General features: G+C 47.4%; 3 protein-coding genes across 3 annotated transcripts, besides 6 other annotated features; 1 reads left to right on the top strand and 2 right to left on the bottom strand.

The window, feature by feature from the left end:
• Positions 1–22: 22 nt before the first annotated feature.
• On the bottom strand, positions 23–9,495 carry PVX_000970 (hypothetical protein, conserved; the record flags this gene model as incomplete). The annotated part of the gene is made up of 2 exons (XM_024731161.1): positions 23–9,256; positions 9,445–9,495. 2 exons carry the CDS (start codon positions 9,493–9,495, stop codon positions 248–250), a joined length of 9,060 nt encoding a protein of 3,019 aa, XP_024586989.1. The 3' UTR covers positions 23–247.
• Positions 8,939–9,015: a microsatellite.
• Positions 9,496–9,733: 238 nt separating the features above from the next.
• Positions 9,734–9,758: a microsatellite.
• A 2,056-nt stretch (positions 9,759–11,814) lies between these two features.
• Positions 11,815–11,843: a microsatellite.
• Positions 11,844–13,429: 1,586 nt separating this feature from the next.
• Positions 13,430–13,488: a microsatellite.
• Positions 13,489–14,020: 532 nt separating this feature from the next.
• On the top strand, positions 14,021–21,907 carry PVX_000975 (hypothetical protein, conserved; the record flags this gene model as incomplete). The annotated part of the gene is made up of 1 exon (XM_024731160.1): positions 14,021–21,907. The coding sequence occupies one exon, from the start codon at positions 14,021–14,023 to the stop codon at positions 21,905–21,907; it is 7,887 nt and encodes a 2,628-aa protein (XP_024586990.1).
• Positions 21,447–21,508: a microsatellite.
• Positions 21,908–22,954: 1,047 nt separating the features above from the next.
• On the bottom strand, positions 22,955–25,724 carry PVX_000980 (Plasmodium yoelii blood stage membrane protein ag-1, putative; the record flags this gene model as incomplete). Its single annotated transcript, XM_024731159.1, has 9 exons — positions 22,955–23,328; positions 23,444–23,531; positions 23,656–23,915; positions 24,046–24,169; positions 24,418–24,581; positions 24,722–24,780; positions 24,900–25,086; positions 25,243–25,383; positions 25,595–25,724. 9 exons carry the CDS (start codon positions 25,722–25,724, stop codon positions 22,955–22,957), a joined length of 1,527 nt encoding a protein of 508 aa, XP_024586991.1.
• A 370-nt stretch (positions 25,725–26,094) lies between these two features.
• Positions 26,095–26,126: a microsatellite.

The following is a 26,126-nucleotide window of genomic DNA, read 5'->3' as shown; positions in this document are numbered from 1 at the left end:
TTTGAAATTCGCAACTTTTTTTAATTAATTAAACGACGGGAGGGGGAGCTCCTTTAATTGGGCCTCCCTCCACAGAGTAGTAACCCTTTTTGGCTAAGTTGTGATAAAATGGGGTGGGCACACAAACGGGGCAGCCACACTGCGCAGATAAACACATGTAACATATGTAATACAAGGTGGGCGCAAAACTGATGAACCGCGGAGCAACGCGTTGGGGGGGGCCCCCTTTTTTTCCCACACGCTGCGCTCAAATGAAGGAAGTCTCGACGTCCGCCTCATCCCCGTCGTGCTGGTCAAGCAGGGAAAACTGGAGAAAGTGGTTGGGCCTGTGGATGTCGGCGTAAAAGGGTTGCGGGATGTCCAAAAGCGCGGAGTACTTTTGATTATTGTTAAATTTGATTCCCATCAGATTGTAGTTCCATATGTTATCATCTGGAATTAGGAAGAAGCCAACAAAGACATTGGAAAGTAAAATCTGAACTTGTTCATACAGATTAGTGGCATTCGGGTAGGCATACAAATCAGCTGAATTTTGTTTCCCCTTCGCAAAGGCATATCCGTCATCTGTCAATTTGTACGCATTGATGGTACAGCTACCTGGTGTAAATGAGCAAGTGAGAATTATCGTTTTGTTTTTATCCCATATTTTGGAGAATTCCCCACTGTCATCATTTGCATTATCTTCAGGGGGGATGTCCTCATCGGAGTAGGCTCCCCCTGCTGTTCCTAACCCATTTGCTTTTTTCTTCTTCCTAACTTTACACTCTTGAAGAAATGATAAATGAGAAACCATGTCGTACGTGGTCAAGTGGTTAGAGGTGTTGGAGCAGTTGGTGGTTTGGGTGTGAATCCACCCGAGGATTTCTAAATTGTCTAAATATTTACTGGAGGGCAAATAATTCGACAGGGTAACCGATTGGTAGTTGCCAATCTGGGGGGGGATGAGAATGCATTTGATCTCCTTCACAAAGGAGTTATCCGGTGGGGAGGACCCATAGAGAAAGCCCCCAACTTGTATTTTCAAATCTGAAATGCAAATAAATTTTTCAAGTAAATTTTTGGCAATGACGTATGTATAATCGTTAATAGAGCTGATGGTATTCACCCCGCTGTTGCCTCCTTCTTGAGATACACTCTTTAATGAGCTATTATTAACGTAAATATTTTTGGTTCTAAAGAGTAGGGAGTTATTCGCAAGGTATCTTATTTTCCAATCCGTCTTCGTCGTGAATGTCTGCTGTTCGTGAGGGGATAACGTCGAGACGATCATTTCGGTTCCATGCTTCGTGGTCGTTTTGGATGTGGTAACTTTCATTTGCTGTTCTATGTTATCCAAATTGCTCTTTTCCAGTTCTGCAATTTGCTGCCTCTGTATAGATGGGGGGGTTATCTCCATACCCAAGAGGATGTCCCGTATTTCGTTCTGAGTCAGCGAAGCGATATGCACATTGTTTCTCTTCGCGTAGTCGTTAAGAATTAAATCTTTCAGTTGCACCTCTAAGTTAATCCACTGGTTATTGTTGAAGGAGGGCCAGATATGATGAGGCTGCGTGACTATGTTTTTATTCGGTTGCAGGAGGATTTTCGTTTGCTGTGGGTTGATGTGTAGACTTCTCAGTATAAGGATTAGCCTACTAAATGCGGTGAAGGACGAAATGGTGTTTAGCCAATCGTCATACAAATTGAAGAGAAGCATCTGTGGTTGGGTTGCCTTTAAAATGAGGTCTCCTATTTTGTTCAGCTTCAGTAGGGCTTGAAAGGGGAGATTCAATTCCGTTCCTTTGATGATAATGTTTGGGAAGTCTAGCAAGTGCACTTCTAACGGGTCGAGCATTCCTTTTCTCGTTACGATAATTTGTTTGGGTTGCTCTTCTATAGGGAGGGACCTAATTAGGGAGGCCACTTCCTCTGCTGTCTTCCATTTGGCTAGCTGAGATAACCGCTTCTGCCCAATCCATACAGATGTGTGGATAATTTTTAAAAAGAGCTGTCCTGTTTTTGGGTTCAAAATGAAGATGGCTCCATTAATCGGCTTGGTGGTAAGGTTCCCTTCGAACGTCTTATGGATGGTAACTCTGTACACATTCGTGTCATCCACAAACCAGATGGTCTGCGAAGAGAAAAGCTCATTATAATTTTGCGTATTTAGATACGGTTCTGTGGGTTCAGAGGAGTACAACTGAAGCCCCTTTCTGATTCTCTCCCTCAGCACGTAGAGCGACGGGTTCGACTGAATAATTTTCTGCAGCGCCTTCTGCATCAACGGTTTGAGGTTGTTAAACCAGTTACCATAAGCGGAGTATAGGTTATATGCCAAGTCCACTCCTATTAGGACCCCCGTGAGGCAGGGATATATGGACAAATTGTCTGTGGTGTAATCTAGGAACTTGGCTCGGCTGTACCTCTCAATGTCATGGGAATCGAAATCTCCCCATCGGAGCTGAATGTCAATCCAGTACTGATTAGAAGTGTAGGGGTAGGACCCCAGGGCGATGGAGCTGTTCGCTTTTACCTCTAAATTGTTCAGAAAAATGTTATCATCATCTGAAAGGAGAGACGGTTTCGAAATACCCCATTTGTAATTGGCAAAGAGGAGAATGTCCGCACAGGAGCTATTCATTTTGTAGGACTTCCTCGGGTGGATTGTCTCCTTCTGCACCGTTTCGATGTCCAGCAGGTCCGAGTTTAAATCGAACACTTGGCAGATGTCCATGACTAGCGATTCGTGAATCTTCTGCCACAGATGTGCTCTAAATATCTGGATAAGCGAAATTTTGAGAGTGGGTATTTTCCCGTGCATGAATATACCCGTTAGGTCTAACTGCACTTGGAACCCTACGTACACATTTGCCCTGTTAATTGTTGGGGACCACCACAGGGTGAACCTTCTGTTGGGAATTTGATTCAGTCCACTTCTCTGCGCATTGGTTAACTTCTTATACTTCATAGATTCTTCAAACCCGCTGGCCTTCTCCCAAAAGAGTCCTTCCCATGTGGGGAAGAAGGTGCCCTTAAATAGGGTATGCTCTAGTATCCCCTCGACCCCTCCCAAGGCTTGAATCATGTCCGTTCGATAATTGTTCAGATTCCACAGCTTCCCGTCGTGTCTCTGATTGGTCCACCAGAAGGGGTTGCTCTTAATAATTTGATACTGCTTGAAGAGCTGCCTTATTCTCCACCCCTTGTCATACGCCAAGGTATGTCTGTCCTTCTGAAACAGGGTATTAATTCTGGGGATCCCCTTATCCCAGGAGTCTTCCAAATCTTCCAAAGTGATTTTCTTATTTTGATTGTGGCACTCGTTTCTTTTTAAGGCATATTCGCACCACACTCGCTGGCTCTCCAGAAATTCACTCTCCCAGGTGGAGATGTACCTGTACAGGTTGGGGATCAGCTGGTCTTCTTCGTGGGAGAGCCCCGCTCTAAAATGGGTGATTTTCCCGCTGTCCGTTTGTTTCATATAACGTAGGTCCGACTCGGGGATAAGTATGTGCCCCATGGAGAGCATCCCCAGGCCACCCAATTCCTTAGGTGTGTAGAACACCACGGGGGGGAAACGAGAAGGCATCTTCGAATTTAGGCCTATCTTAATACGGGTTTGTATTTTATTTTCACACTTAACCAACAAGTCTAGCAACTCCTCAGTGTCTAAGACGGCCTCCCTGAAGTAGGTCATCAACCCGATGAGGGTGGTGTTCCATTTGTTTGCAATTTTGGTAAACGTGGTGCTTCCAGAGGACATTAAAATTTGCCTGACTCGATTTTCAAATCGTTTCATGCTATTTTCCGAAACTTTTAGGTACGCCTCTGCGGTGATTTCTTTGGTAACTTCGTTTTGCAGCTTCCAAGTGCCTTCCTTTTCACTGGATGATACGACCACGTTTTTTTCTCCTCCACCGGGTTGATCTGCACTCGTGGTGGAGGAGGGATCCTTACCAGGGGGGTGATCTTTCTTCCCATATTCATTTATGTACGTAGTGTACATGTTAATGCCGTAGGACAGTTGCCTTATTTTGGGGAGAATTCGAACTTCAAATCCTGCGATGGTGAAGAGCAAATTGGGATTGTCCTTCGAATAGACGCTAACAAACGTGTTGTGGTGATCCCAGTCTAGAGAAGTTAACGATCTGGGGATTCTATTTTGAATTTCCCAGAAGGTTGCCCTGCCTAGGTTAACGTCATGCTTCATCTTCCTCATTCGACAGTCCCTTGGCCAGCACGTCTTGTTATTATACCCCACGATGTTCTCATTATTAGGGTCCGGATTTTCTGTTAAAAATTTCTGAATCAGATCTTTGGATTCTTCATTGGAAAATTTGAAGAGGATCCAAATTTTGTCTACATATCTGCAGTAGAGTCGGATAGGGTGTCTCGTTTCCACTCTCACATTCTGGTAGCTTAGAAATGGGTTAACATCATTGTAGGGCCCGGCAATATCGTACGCCCTGGTCAGCCCTAGAATGAGCAAATCGATAATGATGGTATAGTACTGAAATACAAAGGAGGAAAATTGAAGGCCTCTAATAATCCCAAAGGAGTTTATATGGTTCATATCCTTAAAGGTAATATTTGTGTTATTCTTCGCGGTGATGTAATCCGCAATGTTGTGGTCTACAATCAGCCGCAGCAACCTGTTAAGGAGAGTCAAATCGATTTTCTCGTATATTTTACTAAACTGTGTTTGCAGCATTACCAGGCATTCATTATTTTTGGTTTCCCAAATGTTATGCAGGTTGTTTATCCCCTGGCACATTTTATACACTAGCAATGGTTGCGGTTCGTTATCGGATGGTTTGACCCAATTGGGAAATAAATTCCTTAGGTCTCCTTCATACCATAGATATTGGTCTAGGTACGCGTCTGTAATTTTTTCCAGCGGGTCCACTTCATACACAGGTACTAGGTGCGTGTAGAGGTCAAGGAACGAGATGGATATCTCTTTGAAAGCTCTCTGGGTGAGTAGGTGCCTTTTTATTCTTGAGAGCGTCTCATACGGGTTGTCGTACGCCTGTTCTATGAACCCCAGCTCTTCCCTCTGTGATTGGTTTAGTCTATTTTTAACGGTAAAAGTTTCCTTCAGTTTCTCCAGCGCCAAAATGAGTAACTTCGTATCATGCTTATAATTCAGGGGGGGAAAAGGAATATGCGTAAATTTACGCGATTCGAACCAGTGGATTGCCGTGGTGTACAGCGCGACTGCTTCTTCTCCAGTGACGTAGGGACCGTCCTTTAGGTACTCATGCTGCCTTTCCTGTTCTGCCTTCAGCCAGAGTCTGGTTAACCTCCCCAGATTTTTCTTACACACCGTTTTGTCTACAGTTGCCCCTCTTTTAATCCTCTCCCTATTGTAGTAAGTAGCGTTAATCCACCAATCCGCCTTCAACTTAATATACCGAATGATCATATTTTCCACTGGGAGGGGCAACCCGACGACCTTCCAAGGGATGTTGGCTTTCCAACACCTCCAAGCTTCACTAAGATGTTGCAAAATGAGTCTGGCCTTCCCTTTATTATTTTTTAAACCAGCCGGAATCATATCGATTATATCATGCATGACAGCTGCTCTGAGCTCTAAATCGAAGTGGCTTTCCACCCTCTGCTTGGTAACCGTTTTGGCAATCCCCTTGGAGACTCTCCCCTCGAATTGTCTGGCCAGTAAATTGCTCAGCCATCTTTCCAGCAACGGTATAACCCCTCTGAGGAAGAAAATCCACACCCTCCACATGGGTGCCCACATACCACAACCGGGGCCTTTCCCCACGGACCCCGTGTTGAAGCGGTAATAGATTAGGTGCTTCAGATCTTTACACATCCTCACTTGCCTCATAAGTCTGTACTTGTATCGGTACATTCCGGTCAGCTGCCCCACGTGGGAAAAAATGTACTGAATCCCGTCGGCCAGTTGGTACGCATCAATATTTCCTAGCCTATACTGCACATGCGAATCGACTATCGATTTGGTTAGTCTCAGTATTTCCCTGCAGAGGTGAAAGGCGTTTCCAAAACGAGACTTCTTCCTCTCCTTCGTGGTTAACGTTTTGACTGGCTTCAAATTGAAGTTGTAATCCAGGTGAAGGTAATTTAAATTCTTCCTATGGATGAGCAGGTTCAGCATGTTGTATCCTTGTCTGCATACCTGCAGGCCCACCTCCACCCAGTCCATTTCTGTGCACTGGAAAAACTTCGTGCTTTTAAATATTCTAAAGAGGTATTTCTTCTTCATACTCTTCGGTCTCTTCGAGTGCAGGTGATTTAGCACCCAACATTTGAGGAGCTTCTGGTAGGACACCCTCACCTTCACTGGGTACTTGGTCGATATGTGTTCTTTGAACCAGGATTGTACGAGGGGGATGTCTATGCCCCTCCTTGTGTAGCCACACTTTTTGTTGAATGGGTACGGCGCGTGGTACAGCTGAATTCCGTTGATGGTTTTTTCCGTGTACAGGGGGTACTCGTGCAGCAGGGGCAGCATTCCGTACTGCACGTGTTTAACTACCATTTTGAGCTTGCTCGGCGCCGCGGCTTCGGGTTGCTTCTCCCCAGAGTGGTTCTCCCCCGAGTGGTTGCCATTTTCGCCGTTACCGTCGCCGCGATCGTCACCATTTTCACCGCTAACATCCCCATCGTAGGGGTTCCTCCTCTTCCTGCCGCCCCGGGGGCAGCCCGTCCTGGAGCTATTATCCCCCGAGTAGTTCTCTATCGTGCTGTTGTCCACCGGGTCCTCGTCCCTATACTTGCTGCTGCAGACGTTGGTGTCGCTGTTGTCGTCGCTGCTGCGGGGGTGCTGGCTGGCCGTCCCCTTACCGCGACCACTCCTGTACGTCGTCCCGTCGCTGTTATGGAGGTGGTCATCCTCCTGGCGGTTATCTTCGTACCCATCCGATAGAGTCGCGTCATGACTGGAGGGGTGGTCCCCCTTTCGGTCCCGCCTGGAGGAGTCACGTTTATCCCCTCGCTTGGTCCTTCCTTCTTTGGGGTACTTTTCCCTCTCGCTTTTGCTACCCCTACCAGGTTTGCGCCTGGAGTGGGTTCCCCTTCCTTCTCCCCCACTACTCGCATCGCTCCCATCACTGCTATACCCGCTTTGGGGGTCCTCCCTGGAGAGTTCCCTCCCCCTATTTTTACGCTGATTAGCGTTCGCGCCGCTCCCTCCCCGGGTAGGCAGCACCTGCTGGTAGTGCACCTCCTTTTTTGTAAAAATGAGGTAGAAGTCATCCAGGTGTTTTTTCTCCCTCTCTGGGTTTTCAAAATTTCTAATTTTGTAGGAAGGAATGGGGTTGATGATAAGGTCGTAATAGAACGGAGGGAGATCTATGTCCTCCAATTTGATGTAGACACACATAGGAGAGTGGTACTTACTAACAGCAATTTTTCTGGGCCTATTATTATACAAATAGGGGAAGGCAATTTTGTACTCCGTCCTAATTTGCTGACGAATAATAATTTTGTTAATATCATTAAACTCATTCCAGTCTTCATCATCTTCGTAGATGTCTCTGTATAGGGGCTCGAATTTGGGTCCACCTGGTATGGCCATATTTAACGCCTTGGCAGTGTAGAAGGACTTCAAATTGAACAAATAAAAATAATTATCGTCTTGAAAATCGCTAAAGAGTTGGTTCCCTAATCGGTAGAGGACCCCCATTTGTTCCAAACTCAGTTTATACTTCTTATAGCTAGTTCCCAAAATGTGATTCCGATTATATAGCAACGGTTTAGATTCGTAAAACCAGTCGATGACACTTTTGTCCTCATCTTTGTCTAGCTTCATCTGTATGCATTCTAGCGGTTCTATATCTAGAATGTTATCTGCGTAATCGAGGGGGGGTTCCTCATCATCGAAGGGGGGGAATCTCATTCTTTTGAAATGCTTCCTATCTCTTTTTTCCCTTCTCATCATGATCCACATGGTTCCCCATTGAGCAATATACAAAGGATCTATGACGACGAAAATTTCATTTACGAAGGTAATCGCCCCAGTGATGTGATAGATCACCTTTGTGTTTTTAATTTGCTCCCATGGCATGGGGATATTCTCTAGAAGTTTAAAAACTGCATGCGGCACGTATTTCAAGGCACCCAAGTAGACTCTCTTATCATATCTGTATTTCTTGTTACTCATATCTCCATGTTCTTTCACTATTTTTCTCAAATGCTCACATGGCATTTCTTCCTTCTCTTCCATCACTCCAAATTTTTTTTTTTTGGAATATTTTTTACTATTGATCATTTTCCATTTTCTTGCCTTCTCTTTGACTAGGTTAAATTCAGTTGGCTCTGGAGTGACTTCCTTCTCGACTGGCTTTTCTACTGTCTCTTCCACTTGGCTATATTTCATTTTGGCATAGTAGCTTTCCTCGTCGTAATGTCTCCTCCTTCTTCTTCTTTTCCTTCGTTCACTTCGTGATATGTATTCATCGTGCATGTCTTCTCCGTTGTGTCGTCTCTCCCCCCGCATGTAGTCCTCCTCCTCGTTGTTGTAGGGGTAGTAATTTTCCCCTCCTGCGGCTTCGTTCATGTACATGGGTGGGGGTAAGTGGTTGATGTTGTTTCCGAACGGGTCCGCCATGTCGTCCATTCCCGCTTGTGCGTAGCTGCCCATGTGTGCCCCGCCGGGGGGGAAGTAATACGGCATGCCGTTCATCCCCGGCCCGGCGCCATTCATTTGGTTTTTCATTTTCATCATGAAGGGGGGCGGGGGCAGGTTCATCATGTTGGGCATGAGGTAGTTCATGTTGGGGGGGAGGTTCGCCATGTTTGGCGGCAGGTTGGCCATGTTGGGTGGCATGTTGGGAGGCAGGTTCGCCATGTTGGGGGGGAGGCTGCTCATCAGCGGCGGCATGTTCAGCATGTTGGGTGGCAAGTTCGACATGCCCGGGGGAAACGAATTCATGCCGTGCGCGAAGCTCGCCCCCGTTGCCCCCGTTGCCCCTGCCCCTGCTGTCGCTGCTGCCGCTGCTGCCACTCCTGCCGCTGCCGCCGCTGATGAAGGGGGGCCGCTCTTCCCCTTTTCCGGCAACTCGATCAAATTGGGGTTAATGCCGTACTGCGCCATGTTGTAATATAAGTTGTTGGGGGGGGGTTGGAGATTGCTAAAGAGGTTCATATTGCTGGGCATGGGGCCTCTTGCCACGCCATTGTTATCTATCAGTGGGGGCTGATCATTCGCTGCGTTCTCCCCTTGGCCATTTTCGTAATTGTGGGTGTCGCTTCTGCTTGGGTCCTGGTAGGCTTCGCCGTTCTGCTGCTGTTCGCCCTGTGGTGCGGGGGGGGAGGAAATAGTCAAGCGGTTGCAGCGGGTAGGCGGCCACCACGGGTTAAGCGGTTATCATGGTGGGGGCAACCACCACGGGTTAAGCGGTTGTCAGAGGGGGGGTAACTACCGCGGGCCACTCAACTTCCACGCACGGCGCGCTGCACACGTGCCTCTCTCGCGCTCCTTACCTCGTTCGAGGGATCTTCCGCGGGCTGTTCTCGCCCTCCATGGTCGCTCATTTCAGATGGGAAAGGGGCGCTATGTGGGTAAGTTTGCCAAGAGAAATCTACCTGCTCGGGGGACCAATATACCTGTGTATGCCCCCTTTTGATGCGCGGTACACTTGCATGTGCTCTTTTCTCGCTTTCCTTTTCGCAGTGGCTTCTTAACACAGGAAAGGAAAACCAGTTTGAGTATAAACAAAAGAGTATTCGCAAAAAAAGGGAATTTTTTTTTTTTTTTTTTTTTTTTTGCTTATCTTTGAGATGGTGTTATAAACGTTTTTCACTCTCGTGGGCCATCATCTGTACGATCATAGGATATGCGCACAAATGGGCAGCTGCATACGCGTAAAGGTAAGCATGTAAGCCGCTTATTTACCTATTCGTGCGTACATACATTCGATGGGCGTGTGATGCGTGTGGCCCTACTGGTGAGCGCAAAAAGGAACCCGCAAAATGGCTGCGGTTTGGGATGCGCCTTTGGGATGAAGCCCACTCAGCATGGTTAACGAACTCGTGCGCGGGGAGCGATTCAAGATGGCCATTCGCGGCAACGTACAAAAGGGTTACATGAACGTGCGCGCTAGGTGAACGTACATACTGTATATATATACATATATGTATGCACTTTTTATTTTTGGAGGAAGAAAAAAAAAAAAAAAAAGTGTTGATGTGACCCTCCATATGGGATTCCTCTGTAATGTGGCTATCAATTTGACGAATGGAAAAGGAACCGCGTAAAGGTTTGCATGTAAAGGGGCACCTCATTTCCCGGCTTCAGCATATGCGCGGCATAGAGGGGCACAGTGTCACCCTCGCAGTGCCCGCCACCCAACGTTGATGGAACGGTGAAACGGAAAGAGAGCGGGTCAACAGAAGGGACACTACTCTACCTGCCTCTACTCTTTTTTTGTGCCATTTTCCCAGAGGCACAACTACTTTAAGGTGCACCCCCGAGTGGAAGAAAAATGGGAGCAACTGCAAAGTGGTACACCGCTGGGACGGCCTATCTTTTGAGCGATGAACCCACCATCACGCATTGTTAAGGGAAACAAATTGTAACTCTACTTAGCAAGTGCTGCCTATGCAGCTGTGTTGCACGCTTCAAAAGAAGGGACCTCCATTTGATGGGGAAAAAAAAAAATTTCATGTTGATGGCCTTTCCACGAGGCCTTTCAACAAACTGGGGGAGTGCAATTTTGGGGCTTCCGCAAAATGGTTTGAAGTCTATGCGCCGGTTTGAGGCCCCCCCAATTGATATTCGCATTTTAAGTAAAAATAAAGGCAGGTATGGGTTTGCCCCGAGTGGGAGTGCCTCTAATGGGAATGCCGCGAATGGGAAGGGAAAACAAACACCCACTTTGCTCGGCTTACCCGTGTGAAAGGGGGACTCACGATCGATCAGATGTGCTATGCAATCAGGGTGATGATGTGAGGCACTTGGGGAAGCGTAGAACCTAGCCCAGTGTCCCAAACGTTGTTCTACAACAATGCAGTGGAGGTTTTTTCCCCTCGTGCATGGGGCGCCCTGCGGAATGGCTAGCGTTTTTAAAAATGTCCACACGGTGGGGAAGTAGATATCTCATTATTAGGGTTGTGCCAACGCCTGGTGCGCTGCAGGGCGGCTGTCCTCATGTGTGCATGACTACCCATCTGCATTTGCCCCCTCCACGGTGGAACACTTTAAGAGGAAGAAATATCCCGGGGAGGCTGCCTCATTTTTAAAGGACCCATCCGTAGTAGTAAAAAAAAAAAATCATTTTAAAGGTGAAGCGAACAGGGTGATGACTTTCATTTGGGGATAACGTAAGGGGTAGTCCATAGATCGCCGCACACGGTTATGCATTTCACCTACAGATGCCCACTAACCCTTACGGAGGATTCCCCCCATAGGATCGCCCCCTTCGCACAGTACTTCCTTTACGCATTAATTTTTTGGGATTTCGCCACAGGTTCTCCAAATTGAGGCGGGATGGAAGTGACAAAAGGGAGGGCCAGCTAAACAGTGGGGAAATGGAAATTCCCAATTGTGTTGGTTCACGGCACCTTTTGTTGAGGAACCCCCGTGGGGACATATATATACCCCCCATTCTTTTGCCCCTCTTACGGTGTATACACTTTCATCGCGCGGAGCTACACATGTGCAGCTACGGTACGTACTTTAGCCCTTCCCCAAAGTGGCTATGACCCCAAATTGGGCCCTTTAACGCGTTGCTAAACAGGAGATGCAGCGACTCCTGTGAAGTTTCCCCTTCAACTGTCGCGCATATGCGGGTGTGCGGCGGACCGGTGTGTTTATCAAGGGGGAAAAAAAAAAAAAATAAAATAAAAAAAAATAAGTTGAATTGAATGAATTAAATTGACCGAATTAAAGTAGCATAAATTCGAAAAGTTTTCATTTTTTTTAGTGGAACTGTTTCCACTTAGTTGTTCTTTTTTGGGAATCCCCCAGCCGCGCTACTTCGCTGGCCTGTTTGGCAGTGCACCACCTCCGCTGCGCGGAAGCAACGCCAAGTTAAAGACACGCATGGGGAAAAGGCTTCCAAAAGGGAAGTGCTAAAATAATTCACTTTGTAAAAATGAACCACATGGCTTCTTCCCTCGAGGCATCCCCCGCGTTCAGCATGCAACGCATGCGTGTATTCTTCTTCCCCAAGGGTGCCTCCTCGTGACACGTTAGAATTGTTGCAGGTAAGTGGGAGCATCACAGAGGGTACGCAGAATGTTTGAGGAGGCATCCAAATGGTGGAGAATCGATCGTGTATGGAATAAAAGAGGGCCTCTAAAAAAAAGGTCGTGAAAAATGGCAAAAGGAACGATTCCTCGGGTGACCGCATATTGAGAGCGCCCCTTCCACGCTCATGCAACAGGTGCAACCATGTGGTCATTTAAAAAAAAATTCACTAATATGAAAGGAAACCTCTTAAGCGATTTTCAAAATTGACCATTTGATGATCGCAGTGGGTAGTGTCGAATGATCTTTTTATGCCTCTTAAATGGGAAAGCGGCAAAAGCTTACCCCCTTTTTTTGCCGAATGTTAACCGGTTGTATGCCCACTTGGAAACGCTGCATTCACGTCCCCCGTTGATCATTTTTATTTTTTTTATTTTTTTTTTCTTAATCTGCTTTGCTCTTCCGTGAAAAATGAGCGCGTTTGAGGAAATCCTCTTAGTGGTTATGTCAAGTTGGGGTTATTTCGTCACCCCCGAGGGCTCTTCTTTTAAGTGTCTACACAGTGCCAATGGCACGCAATCGCTCCATCGTGTAACTGTGCGCCGGGGCGGCCAAGTGGAACCACATGTGGGAAGCAACGACGTGCTCGATCGGCGTCAAACGATGGCGCATGCAAAGTTGCGCCAATGAGGTGGCAAAATTGTGCGAATGAAATGGCAAAGTTGCGCCAATGGAATGGCAAAAGGAGTACACATCAAGTCGGCACAAACATGTTACATTAAAAAAATAAAAAAAGTTCCATCCTTCATTTGACAATTCCTTTTAAGTGAAACCATACGAGTTAAGCAACCCAAAATTGCAAGCGGCCAGCAGGAAAACGGCCAGCAGAAAAACAACTGAACAAACATACGAATAAACAGCTGAACGGCTGAACATCAGCGGAAGCTCCCCACCTACCCCCTAAATCTTAACCCCTCTCTCGCAAAGCGCCCCTCTCCTCCCACTTGCACTCTGCAAAACTTGCACGAAACCATGTGGGACACTGCATGCCTGAAAAGGGTGACGCTAATTTCTTTTTTTCTCATCGCGGTTGAGTACTTGGAATATTTTTCCATAAAAAAGGGCCACAGAAATGAACGCACCAGTTCTTTTGCGGAGCCGCAATCTACCGCCTTAAGGCTCTACTTGGGGGGGCCCCCCCATGAGCCAAAAATGTTGACCAGCTGCCCAGCAGGGCTTCCACTGCGCAGTAGTAGTAGCGGTAGTAGCGGTAGAAGTAGTGGCAGCAGTAGCAGCAGTAGCAGTAGCTGTGGTGCACCCCAGAATTGCCCGAAGGAAGTCGCGCCAAGTGCACATGGGCACACCGAACGGCACAAAAAAAAGGATAGCAAAATAGGCACCCCTGATCATAGTAACGTTACTCTGTACTGCGACGGGGTGACCTTTTCTGGGGGGGAAAGTTGCGCTAAACCCTTCGCCTCAGGGCCAGTCGGGGCGAAGAACAACAACTGCGCATGCAGTGATAAGCACAATTTTTTCAAAAAAGAAAAAGAAAAAAATGCACTTGTGTCGGGTGGGAATTTTGCGAAGAGGATTATTTCTCTTTTTTATAAACTGCTTGACGAATGTGCACAAGTGAAATGTAAGTTGACCAGCATGTTGGAAGTTTTTCTCGCGACAGGAGGCACACACAGATCGGATTTCTTCCCCCAGGGAAAGCCAACCGATAGTGGTGCATATACATTTATGGATGAGGATAAAATATACAGCCATTTTTTTTACCCCTCCTATGTGCTTTCTCGAAATGGATACCTAACCACAGATGGAGAGTTGTTCCCTTTTCACTACACCCATTCTGAGCTTGGCCAAATGATCGGTAGTGAGGGCATCACCAACGGTGGAGTCACTCTGGAAGAATGGCTAGAAGGAGGGACATACCAAAAGGATTACAAATCAATTTGGGATAAAATGAGGTGCAAATTTGACCCCTTGGGAAGAGGCATCATCAGGGGTATGCCACCGAAAATGTCAGGCAGGAGGTTATCGGACAAAAGGCCGCTGATCGTAGAGGGAAATGGCGACGGCGGAGGGGATAAGCGAAGGGGTGATGCGCACAGGGATGGTAAGGACAAGGTCGATAGGCACACGGGTGATAAACACAAGGATGATAAGGACCCCAAGAAAACCCCACCTTTGCACAATGGCTATGCAATGACGTACCCCTTGGAGAAAGAAAAGAAAAAGAAAAGAACGTGCAGGATATTGTCACTAGAATATATATACCAACTTATGGAAAGTTATGCACAAGAGCAAGAAGAAAAAGAAAAAAAAGAGAAAGAAAATGAAAGAAAAAAAGAAGAAGAAAAAAAAAAAAAAAAATGTCCCAGTTGCAGAATATTAGCAGAAGGGGATTCCAAATCGAAGGGCAACGAGAAGGATGACGATGAAGACGAAAAAAGAGATAAAGAGAAGAAACAAAATGATGATGATGATGAAGATTCAGGTAGAGGCTCAAAAAGAAAATTCTGCAGGATCTTGCAAGAGAATGATGAGGAACAAAATCGCTCGACCAATAACACAGATGGAATAAGAGTAAACGCGGGAATTTTAGGTTTAGGGAACGATGGTGCAAGTGGTGAGCAGTATAGAAAGTTTAGAATCCTGTCAGAAGAGAATCCAGCAGCTTGTTCCTATGCAATGAGAAACAGTGCAGAGGGAAGGAAGAATCAGCGAGGCAGTGGCAGATGCAATGGGAACAGTAGACTACTTGGAATTCTGCCAGAAGAGGACTTAACACCAGATGATGCTTATTCCGACCTAAATGGATATGATGGAGGTGGAAGTGGCTCAACTGGTAGACAATTTAGGATTATAGCAGAAGGTTTATCCGAAGATATTGGAAATTTAAATATAGATGGGCCTGACGGAGGTGGAGGAAGTGGAAGTGGAAGCGGAGGCGAAAATGATGGAAATGACTCGAATGGTAGAAATCTTAGGATTCTTGCAGAAGGTTCAACAGGAGATGATATGGATTTAGAGGAAGATGGATCTGACGGAAATGAAAGCGGAGGAAGTGAAAGTGGAGGAAGTGGAAGTGCAGGAAGTGGAAGCGGAAACGATGGTAGTGGCACGAACAGTAGAAATTTTAGGATTCTGGCAGAAGAACGTACTTCGAACGATGAAAACCGCGACGAGTCAGATGGACCAGCAGGGAGAGGAGGAAGGACAGGAGAAGGGAGAGCAGGAGGAAGTGCCGGAGGAGGAGGAAGAGGAAGAGGGTCAGGAACTAAAGTGGATAAGTGTGTTGGAACAAGGGATGACAATGTTTCTATGGGTAAACGGGTTAGGAATTTATCTGAAGAAGACGGTCCACCACCACCCTATGAAGAAGTCGTTTCCCAAACACGTGGAGGCGGAAGTGGAGGAGGAATACCAGCATCAGGAAATAATGGAGACAACAAAGGAGGAAACGATGGTACCAATAGCTCAGATTGTAGGCTGCTTAGGATTCTAGCAGAAGATCCATCCGATGGGGATGAAGTTTTAGAGATAGATGGACCTGACAGAAATGGAGGTGGGGAAAGTGGAAGCGGAGGAAGCGGAAGCAAAAGCGAAAACAACGATGGGAGTGGCACGAACAGTAGAAATCTTAGGATTTTAGCAGAAGATTCAACCGAAGGTGGTGAGGATTTAGAGGTAGATGGACCTGACAGAAGTGGAAGCGGAGGAAGTGGAAGTGGAAGTGGCACAAACAGTAGAAATCTTAGGATTCTAGCAGAAGATTCAAACGAAGATGGTGAAAATTTAGAGGTAGATGGACCTGACGGAAATGGAGATGAAGGAAGTGGAAGTGGGGGAAGCGGAAGCAAAAGCGGAAAAAACGATGAAAGTGGTTCAAATAGTAGAAGGTCTAGAAGTTTAGCAGAAGAGGATTCCCAACCAGATGACACCGAAAACCAGTCGGACGGATCAGAAAATAAAGGAGATAAGAAACAAACAAACAACGATGAAAGTAGCAAGAACAGTAGAAGGCATAGAAGTTTATCAGAAGAGGGTTCACCATCAAATGGTAACCTCCAAATCGTGACAGGCGGAACAGGGGGAAATGGAGGAACAGGATGTGGAAAAGGAAATAGTGGAGCCAATAATGGAGGCGATAAAGGAGGAAATGATGATAGCAATTGCTCAGAGTGTAGAAGGATTAGACTTTTATCTGAGGCAGTTTCGCCACTGGGTGATACAAATTGCAACGCAGATGGAGGGGAAACTGGAGGCAGTGTTGGTGGTGCAAGTGGAAGCGGAAGTGGAGTCAGTGCTGGTAGTGGAAGTGGCTCTAAAGGCAGACAATTTAGGATCCTGCATGGTGATGACAGACTACCCTATGATGATATCCTTTTGAATGGGGTGCCAATTGTAACACACTTAGGAAGTTCAAGTGGAGGTTTAAGTGAAAATCTGGGAGATAAGTCTAGCAAACGCACCGATGGAAGTGGCGCGGATGGTAGACTATTTAGGATCTTGAAAGATGATGAAGTACTACCCTATGATGATCTACATTTGAATGGTGTACCAATTGGAACAGGATTTGGAAGTGCAAGTGGAGGCGAAAGTGGAGGTGCATGTGGACGAAGTGGAAATCGGGGAGATAAGTCTAGCAGACCCACTGATGGAATTAAAGTGAACGTTAGACAATCTAGAATCTTGAAAGATGAAGACCCAGTACTCTATGATGATTTCACTTTTAATGGGAGGCCAATTGGAACAGGATTTGGAAATGGGAATGGAGGCGCAAATGGTGGTGCAAATGGAGGTGCAAGTGGAAGTCAGGGAGATCAGTCTAGCGGACACACCGATGGACATGCCACGAACAGTAGAAATCTTAGGATTCTGGCAGAAGGTTCATCCGATGGTGATGATGTTGACACAGGTGACGGGGGAAGTGGAGGAATTGCAGGAAGCGGAAGTGGAAATGGAGATGATAACAAGAAAGAAAAAAATGATAGACATGGCTTTAAAAGAAGAAGGATTAGGACTCTGGCAGAGAAAGACACACCACCAGATGATACAGACTATGACTCAGATGGAGGAAGTGGCGGAAGTGGAAGCGGAGATGATCAAAAGAAAGAAAAAAATGGCGAATCCGGCTCTAACAGTAGAAGGGTTAGGACTCTGGCAGAGAAAGACACACCACCAGATGATACAGACTATGACTCAGATGGAGGAAGTGGCGGAAGTGGAAGCGGAGATGATCAAAAGAAAGAAAAAAATGGCGAATCCGGCTCTAACAGTAGAAGGGTTAGGACTCTGGCAGAGAAAGACACACCACCAGATGATACAGACTATGACTCAGATGGAGGAAGTGGCGGAAGTGGAAGCGGAGATGATCAAAAGAAAGAAAAAAATGGCGAATCCGGCTCTAACAGTAGAAGGGTTAGGATACTGGGAGAAGGTTCACCCGATGGTGATAATGACTCAGATGGAGGAAGTGGAAGCGGAAGTGGGGATGATCAAAAGAAAGAAAAAAATGGCGAATCCGGCTCTAACAGTAGAAGGGTTAGGATACTGGGAGAAGGTTCACCCGATGGTGATAATGACTCAGATGGAGGAAGTGGAAGCGGAAGTGGGGATGATCAAAAGAAAGAAAAAAATGGCGAATCCGGCTCTAACAGTAGAAGGGTTAGGATACTGGGAGAAGGTTCACCCGATGGTGATAATGACTCAGATGGAGGAAGTGGAAGCGGAAGTGGGGATGATCAAAAGAAAGAAAAAAATGGCGAATCCGGCTCTAACAGTAGAAGGGTTAGGATACTGGGAGAAGGTTCACCCGATAGTGATAATGACTCAGATGGAGGAAGTGGAAGCGGAAGTGGGGATGATCAAAAGAAAGAAAAAAATGGCGAATCCGGCTCTAACAGTAGAAGGGTTAGGATACTGGGAGAAGGTTCACCCGATAGTGATAATGACTCAGATGGAGGAAGTGGAAGCGGAAGTGGGGATGATCAAAAGAAAGAAAAAAATGGCGAATCCGGCTCTAACAGTAGAAGGGTTAGGATACTGGGAGAAGGTTCACCATCAGATGGTACAAATTATGAATCAGATGGAGAAGGAAGTGTTGGAAGTGTCGGAGGAAGCGGAAATACAACACATGGCAAATGTGATGATCAGGGACCGACGACTAGACAGCTTCATCTTTCACCAGAAGAGGACCAATCGAATGAGATCGTCAGCGGACCAGGTAGAGGTGACCAAAGGGGTGCAATAAATCGCAGAAGTGGTACAAATGGTAATGGCGGTGCACTTTTATCAAGTGCTAGTTCGTCCCCTACAGATGGGCTGCAAAAGGGCCAAGTGGTACATAAGGAGAAGGGGAAGGAAAGGTCGTGGACCTACCTGACGGACCACGCGGAAATAGTGACTAGGGGAGAGAGCACCAAAGGAGTGAAGGCAGAGTCGGAGGCAGAACGGGGAGGCGAGGACCGAAGTAAAGGTGAAAAGGTGGACAGGTCACCCCCATTTAGAAAGTACGAAATAGATGAAGAGGAGGAAGAGGAGGAGGAAGAAGAGGAGGATGAAGAGGAAGATGAGGAGGAGGAAGAAGAAGAGGAAGAAGAATTCAAGAAGAACGAAGCGTACAAGAGTAGGTACTACTCCTATGACATAAATGAAACGACTCAATCGGTGAATAAGATTGCTGATGGTAACATCGGTTCGGCTCCCGACAGGAGGGCGAAGAAGCTGAAGCGGCTTATCAAGGGCAATTCCAATGACTGGGGGGATGCCCTGAAGTCGTCCAGTTGGGCCAGCTACGGAAATTATGCGGGTTACTCCAGTGAGGCCGCTCCCCCCAACCGGGCCAACTACAAACACCTGTTCAGCGAAAGCGCGTACATATACCGGAAGGGAAACTACTACTTCATAAACCCGAGCCCATTTAGCATAGTCAAAATGAAGCAGCAAGAAGGGGCGCGACCCCCTAAGGGTAGCCGCAATTACATGGACTGTTACGCCACCTGGTTTAGCAGCAAGTATAGCTCCCCAGGGGGAAGCGAATACGCCTACAGAAAAATAAAGCAAATAGAGGAGCTGCTCCCCGGGTCTCTAACCGGTTTTAAAAACGACGATGGGTATGAGAGATTACTTCTACCTTCCTTCGTCCCAGAAGACACATTTCTGCACTGCAGTTTTAGAAGCGACGCATTTCATGCAGTGCCGCATGCAGAGAGTCCACTTAATCGAAATGAGTCATACCCGGTGAAAATTTATTTGAAGAAAAATTTGAACAAGACGAAAGGATGCTCCTTTCAAGTGAACGATGGAAACGCACTCTATAGGGAGTATGCAGAGAGGGAGTCCTTCCTCACGACGAAGATAATTCTGAATGAAAAAAATAGGGCCAACAACGAGTGTGTAATACACGCGTATAACGAAATTGTGGGGTTTCAGTGTGGACCTCCTTACAGAACGGACAAAAGGGAGAGGCACATTCTGGACGATCACCACTTGACTAGCGAGAAGAAAGAAAATAACCTCATCAGCCAAGGTTTCCCCAAAGGAGAGTTCTTTAGAACTGACCCTCCATACTGCTTTGAGTATGTGAATGAAAATGAGAACGTGGCGGATGTTCTGCCAGACAGTTTCCCCTTCCCCAGCTCGAATATGCTGGCTGGACAGATCCAAGCAAACCACACGAGGTATATAAAACTAGACAAGTACAGTGAGAGGAAAACCTTTGCATGCTACTGCAACTATTTTAAGGAGAACAGCATTGTGTATTCGGGAAAGATAATCGTAAAAGTGCAACCGAGTCACCACGCGCATTTGAGTAGCAAGGGTGGTCTCCTAAGGCAGTCAGGTGAGAAGGTGAATTTTGTTGAGGGGCTGGACAAGAAGAGGGGCGCTGCTGCGGAAGGTATGCGCCTCCCAGGGGAAAGCGGCTCACACGGGAGAAAAAGCCACGGCAATGGTAGTGGTAGCGGCGGAAGCGGTGGTAGCGGCGGAAGCGGTGGTAGCAGCGGAAGCGGCGGGGGAAAGAAAGAGGCGACTCCCGCCGAGCACGCGGCGGACAGGGCGAGGAGGAACTTCATCTCCAACTTTAACTTCAAACAAAAGGAAGGAATCAACAGCATTTTCTTCAAAAAGAACAGGGGGGTGTCCACCGTGAGTTATGACGTCGTCCAGCGATTCGGCGACAAATTTAAAGGCGAGTATGTTGAGGAGCTGCCCCTGGAGGAAGGCGGAGAAGCCGGCGAAGTCGGCGAAGCTGGCGAAGCGGGCACGCAGGGGGATGTCGACCCGCACAGCGACGCGTATGTAGATCAGTATGGAGACCACTACGCTGATGAGTATGCCGATGAGTATGCCGATGCGTATTCCGATGCGTATTCTGATGCGTATTCTGACACATATGCCGACACGTATGCCGATCCGTATGGCGACCTCGAGGGCGATGGTGATGGTGATGGGGACTTCCTCTTCGACTTGGACGACGGCCTCGTGAATGAAAACACCCCCTCCAAATACAAGCCCTTGGACAGAAGCGTCGATTTGCAGGACAGCATTATGCATGCGGGAGAGTCCCAAACCATTGCTGTGATTAACAAGTCCAAAAATGTCAAGCTGGTGATGCCAAAGATAAAGGCAAAGAAAAAGACGTACGGAGGGGATCGGGAGTTCCCCTACCCTAAGGTGATCTCACTCGTTTATGAAGAGAAGGCGAACAAACATGAGAAGGTAAATAAATCGCTCAGGCTGTTTAAGGAGTTCTTCCCCCCTGTGCTTAGGGAGGACGCGAAGAAGGGCGCGGCGGTTGAAGGGGGGGTGGTCCCTCTAGAGGGGGAGAGGGATGCACGTGAAGGGGGAAAAGACGAGCTGGTCGGTGGAGGGAAGGATGAGGACGACGTGGGGGAATGGGAGGACGGGAAGGACAAGAAGGAAGAGAAGGATGGAAGGGACAAGAAAGATTGGACGGATGGGAAGGACAAGCCAGAAGAGAAGGATGGAAGGGACAAAAAAGATTTGAAGGACTGTACGGATTGGACGGATGGGCAGGACGTGAAATACCTGCGCGACTTCATATACCAATCGTTCAGCAAAGTGCAGAAAAATAAAACGAACAATTCAGTCGATAAGGAGATAAGCGGATCGGGGGAGGACGAAAGAGACTCATTATCTGGAGAAGACGAACACGTGCTGATGAGGAAGCGCAGGCGCCATGCGAAGGATGCACCCCGTGGTGAACAGCCCCCACAGGAAAAAGGACGACCAAGGAGAGAGGCGAAAGAGGTGAAAGAGGCGAACGAAGCGAATGAAGCGAACGTAGCGAAGCGAGAGGGGCAAACGAAACGGGTGAATAGTGCCAAAGATGAGAAACAAGGCAGCGATTCCAATGCTGCAGAGGGTGACAAGCACGGGGGAAAACCCACTGGGGAGAAAAAGGAACATCTGGAAGGAATCAGGGAAGAAGAAACTGCAGAACGACGTGGTGCAGATAAGGCCGCTCCACCTGAGGGACGAACTAACCAGCTGGAGGATTCAAAGAAAGGGGGGGAACCAGCTAAGGTGCAAACTGATGGAGTGAATGGCGAAATAGGGGAAGGAACCAAAACAGATAAAGTGGGAGAAGAAAAAGGGGGAGAGGACGAGGGGAGCGAGGCGAAAAACCCAGAAAATGAGGAAGCGCAGGGGAGGAAAAATTCAGACGGGAAGAGGAAAAAGAAAATGAGAAAAAGAATGAGGAGGAAGCTCCAGAGGGGGTGAGCCAAGCGGATTATGTGGATTAGGCGCATTAGGCGCATTAGGCGGATTAAGCGGATTAAGCGGCTTAGACGCATTAAGCGGACCTTGCGAACAAAGCAGGGAGACGAAGACGAGTGCGCTCTGCCGAGCGAAACAGCCCCTTCGCATTTTTCACGAGCTCAAAGAAGGAAAGAAAGATACCACACCGGGACGATCAACGCCTTGCACGGATATTTGCAACGCGAAAAAAAATGCCCTTCAAAACATGGATTATTATATACCATGTGGGAGAAACCCATTTCGCATGCAAAAGTGCAGGCATCACAGGAGATTATCTTTTCTTCCCTTTTCGTAACCACGCATACTGCTCTCATGTGCTCTAACCCGTTTTGAGCATTTTAATGGAGCGACCATTGGTGCCCATTTTTTGCATTCTCCTCTGCAGAGTTGCTCGTAAGGGGAAAATACACAGTTGCGATGTGTCCACGTTTTATCGCATACGTGCATTTTCAGATGAGCTACTTTGAGATGAGGCACTTCTCTTTTTTCACCACCCCTGCGGGCAAAGATTGTCCACGCGCACCCATCCCGCGTCGGGCACCCACACACACTGCATGAAATGAGCACGCGAGTTTCACCATCTGTGCATGCGCTTATGTCGTCACGCGTAGAACAAACTCGTGACGTAAGTTGCGGTGGCGGTAAAAGCGGCAAAAGCTGCCAAGAGTGATGCGTTATAAACTGAAAAAAAAAACTAAGACAAGTGAAAAGACAAATGGAAAGAAAATCAACAGTGATATCACAAGGGCAGGCCGAGCGGAGCCTTCTCTGGAGCCCCTACCTAATCGGCTTGCTGTCTGGCCACGCCCGCATAGGAGCGACACGGAGAGCGGATTGCACTGAGACCGTTCAGGTGAAAACTGCTCCGAGTTCACATCACACGGGCAGCAATTGAATTTATGGCTAGTCAATTTTTTTTTGCATTTCCTAACCGAGTGGAGATCTGCTGCCCAGTATGCTCATTTTTAAGGCATGTGGTTCTTTGGATTTAAGTGTCTTGTCCCGCCGCTACGGCAGTTCCATTGGGGGGGGCTCTCCCCTTCCGTGTTCAATCATTTGTAAATACCCTTTCGGTAGTGTATTATTTGGGGGAGGGACATTCTTCCCCTCTGTCTCGTTCGCTTGATATGCCTCGTTCGCCTCTTCGGTTGCTTTCTCGGGGTATGCCCCTTCCTCATGCTCGCTCGGCCCTACTGACGCACCGCTGATCAGATCTTCCTTCTTCTGGTACCCTCCTTCCTCCAACACGTCATTCAGAAATTCATCCCTTTCCCCTGCTGTCGTTTCGAGGCTGTCTTTCTGCACATACATTTCGTTCATCATTTTGTGGGCACTTTTGGGGATATTGCGTCTGAACCGTGGGGATGCCAGTCGTCTTTTTCCTACACATAGGGGGGGGGGGGGGGGGGCGGAATAAACGGGCAGTGGTGTGCTCACATTAACGCAACAACGCTGCACCGTTACTACGGAGTGGCTACACATTTCCGTTCGGCTTACCCATCAGCTTTTTCATGTTGGCTTCTTGCATGATCATATTTTTTCGCAGCTCCAGTTTCTCTCCGCAGGATTCTTTGAGGACCTTTAGCTGAAGGGGTACAAAGATTTGCGTGTGTGTGTGTGTGAGTTAATGGGTGCGTTAATGGGTGCGTTAATCGGTGCTCTAATCGGTGCTCTAATGGGTGCCCCGTTTTGGCGCTCCCCCAACCCACCTCGTTGGTAAAAATCGTTATAGCGTCGATGATGTAGGAGAGGTTGTGCTCCGAGTGAATGCTCAATTGGTACTTCTCATTCGCATACGTGTACATGATACTGGCGTTGGTGTTGTTTTTGCTGTCCACCACGATGCGCAGGATGTTCAGCATGGGGATATTTATGTCTCGATGGATGTTGCGCTCGATGATCGTCTCGATGTTAATCACATCTTCTTCTTTGCCGTCCTTGAAGCAGAGGAAGCACAGGAACCACTCCCCTGCAGGGTGGGGTGAGGGGAAAAGGGCATCGCAGTGTAGGCAGATGAGTCAAATTGGGCGTGGCGAGATGAGCACAATGGACAGCTGCCCTATCGATAGCCGCCCAAACGCAGGCACAGCGCGACCCACCCATTATCTCCTTCGCCGACATGTACTTGGGCACATATGCGTAAAAATCGAACACGCAGATTTCTTGCTCCAGCACGAAGCTTATCAGCCTCAGTTTTTGCATCAGACTTATGTCGTTTATGTCCTGCAAGGGGGAAGAATAAAATGGCAAAGCGAACACGTGGATGGTGTTTATGAGGTTTTTTTTTTTTTCACATGGGCGGTTGACCAGTTGTACGGACCATCGCGTCTGTGATGGGCGCACATGTGAGGATGCTTTCTTTGTCCCGCGAATCGGTGGGGAAACTTCCATTTTGGGTTATCCCCCGTCGCTTTCGCTTTCGCTTTCGCTTTCTCCTTTCTGTTCTCCCTCTCTCTACCCCTCCTGCGTACCGTGTCCACATCTATGAGGGACAAATTTTTATCGTCGTCATCGAATTGTTTGTGGATGTTTTGCAAGTTAATATTTTTTTTGTTGAGACTTTTAGATTTGTTCTTCCACAGTTCGAGTCCATCCTGTATGAACATGCACTCGCTGGGGCATGCATACTTCTGGACTGCCATGGGGAGAAAAAAAAGGGGGCGAATGGCTAGCCGTAAGTGCATGTGGGGTAAATGCGTGGCCATTATAACGCATATAATATGTACTAATGCGCCTCCTCACATATGTTTGTGCACATTTCCACGGGGGACTCACTTTTGTAAAAGGACATTTGCACTTTGCAGATTTCTTGCCCATCCTTGAAGCAGACGAACCTGGACAGGGGGTGAAACAGAAATGGGGGGAGGGGTGAATCACGCCTATATAAGGGTGCACGCAGATATACACACATATTCACAGAGGCGTAAGCACCACCACTATGCTCTATGCTGACCACTCATTCTTGGGAAAGGACTTGGTGATGACGCTCGAATTGATGTCTATCTTAATCTGGCCGATGTGGACCTTCTTCGTCAATTTGGTGGTGAACAGGTCGACTCTGAGCGTTTCGTCGCACTGCCTGATTTTTATGTCCACTCGCTGGTCGATGTGTATCCTGTTTTTCTTGTTCGTCGGGATTTCTGCCGGGGGGGGGAGCGGCGCATTGGTGAGGCGGCGCAGTGGGGAAGCGGATCACTGGTGAGGAAGTTCATTTGCGTGGCAACCCAGTTAAGGACAGCCCATTTACGGCCAACCCTCACAGCGCAGCCGCATCGGCGAGACGATCCCTCCATTACCATCCGTTTGAAAGTCATATTTGTCCGTGCTGAAAATGACGTATATGTGCTTGTACTTATTGATGTTAAATATTTCGTTGACTTTTACGAGCAGGTAGAAGGTCCTGTAGTTGTGCAGCCCGCTGAAGTAGTACATGGAGGCTGCAGGGGGGGAGGCAGTAAGGGGAAGCAGTTAGTAAGGGGAAACACTTGTTAGGCTGTTGCTCCGGTGGTGTAGCAACATGGTAGCGTAACCGCCCAGCGATGCAACTGCTTAGAGATGCCCTGCGCCCATTTTCACATGCGCGCCATTCGAACGCCCCCATCTTGGCGAATCTTTCTCATTTCCCAGCGGAGGCAACTCCATACGTACCGAACGGTTCAAAGTCGCTGATGTGCGGGCACGTCCTTTTGTAACTCTTTATAACATAGTTTACGCATTTCTTCGATATACTGTTAAATTTATTTTTAAAAATGTTAAAAATGAACTTTGTTCCGAACATTGGCTTCTTCTTTGCAGTTTAGGAGGTGTAGTTTTTTGCTGCTTTGCTCTTAGCTGTTTAGGGGGTCTCTCCGTGGGGGTGCATATCTGAAGGGGCGTCTCCACGAAGATGACGAATAGACGCGTAGCTACGTGAAGACACATGTATAAACGCTTTCCTCGGTGTAGTTATGCGTGCGTAGCTATCCTCCGCCACGACTCACTCCGATGAAGGCCGCAATTCATTTTAGCAGTCTCGCAGTTCAAAATGTTTTGCGAACAAATCGACTGAAAAGGAGTGCCACAAAAGAGTTACGCATTTGGGGGGTCATAGACGTTTCTGCGTCCGCATGTGTTATTGTTTATTTTTTTTATTTTATTTTATTTTTTTTTCTGTGTCACTTTTAAGTTAACAGAACAGTTC

This window comes from Plasmodium vivax, chromosome 3 (assembly GCF_000002415.2).
Source record: "Plasmodium vivax chromosome 3, whole genome shotgun sequence".
Lineage (NCBI taxonomy): Eukaryota > Apicomplexa > Aconoidasida > Haemosporida > Plasmodiidae > Plasmodium > Plasmodium vivax.
This window is presented reverse-complemented; position numbering and strand designations above follow the sequence as displayed.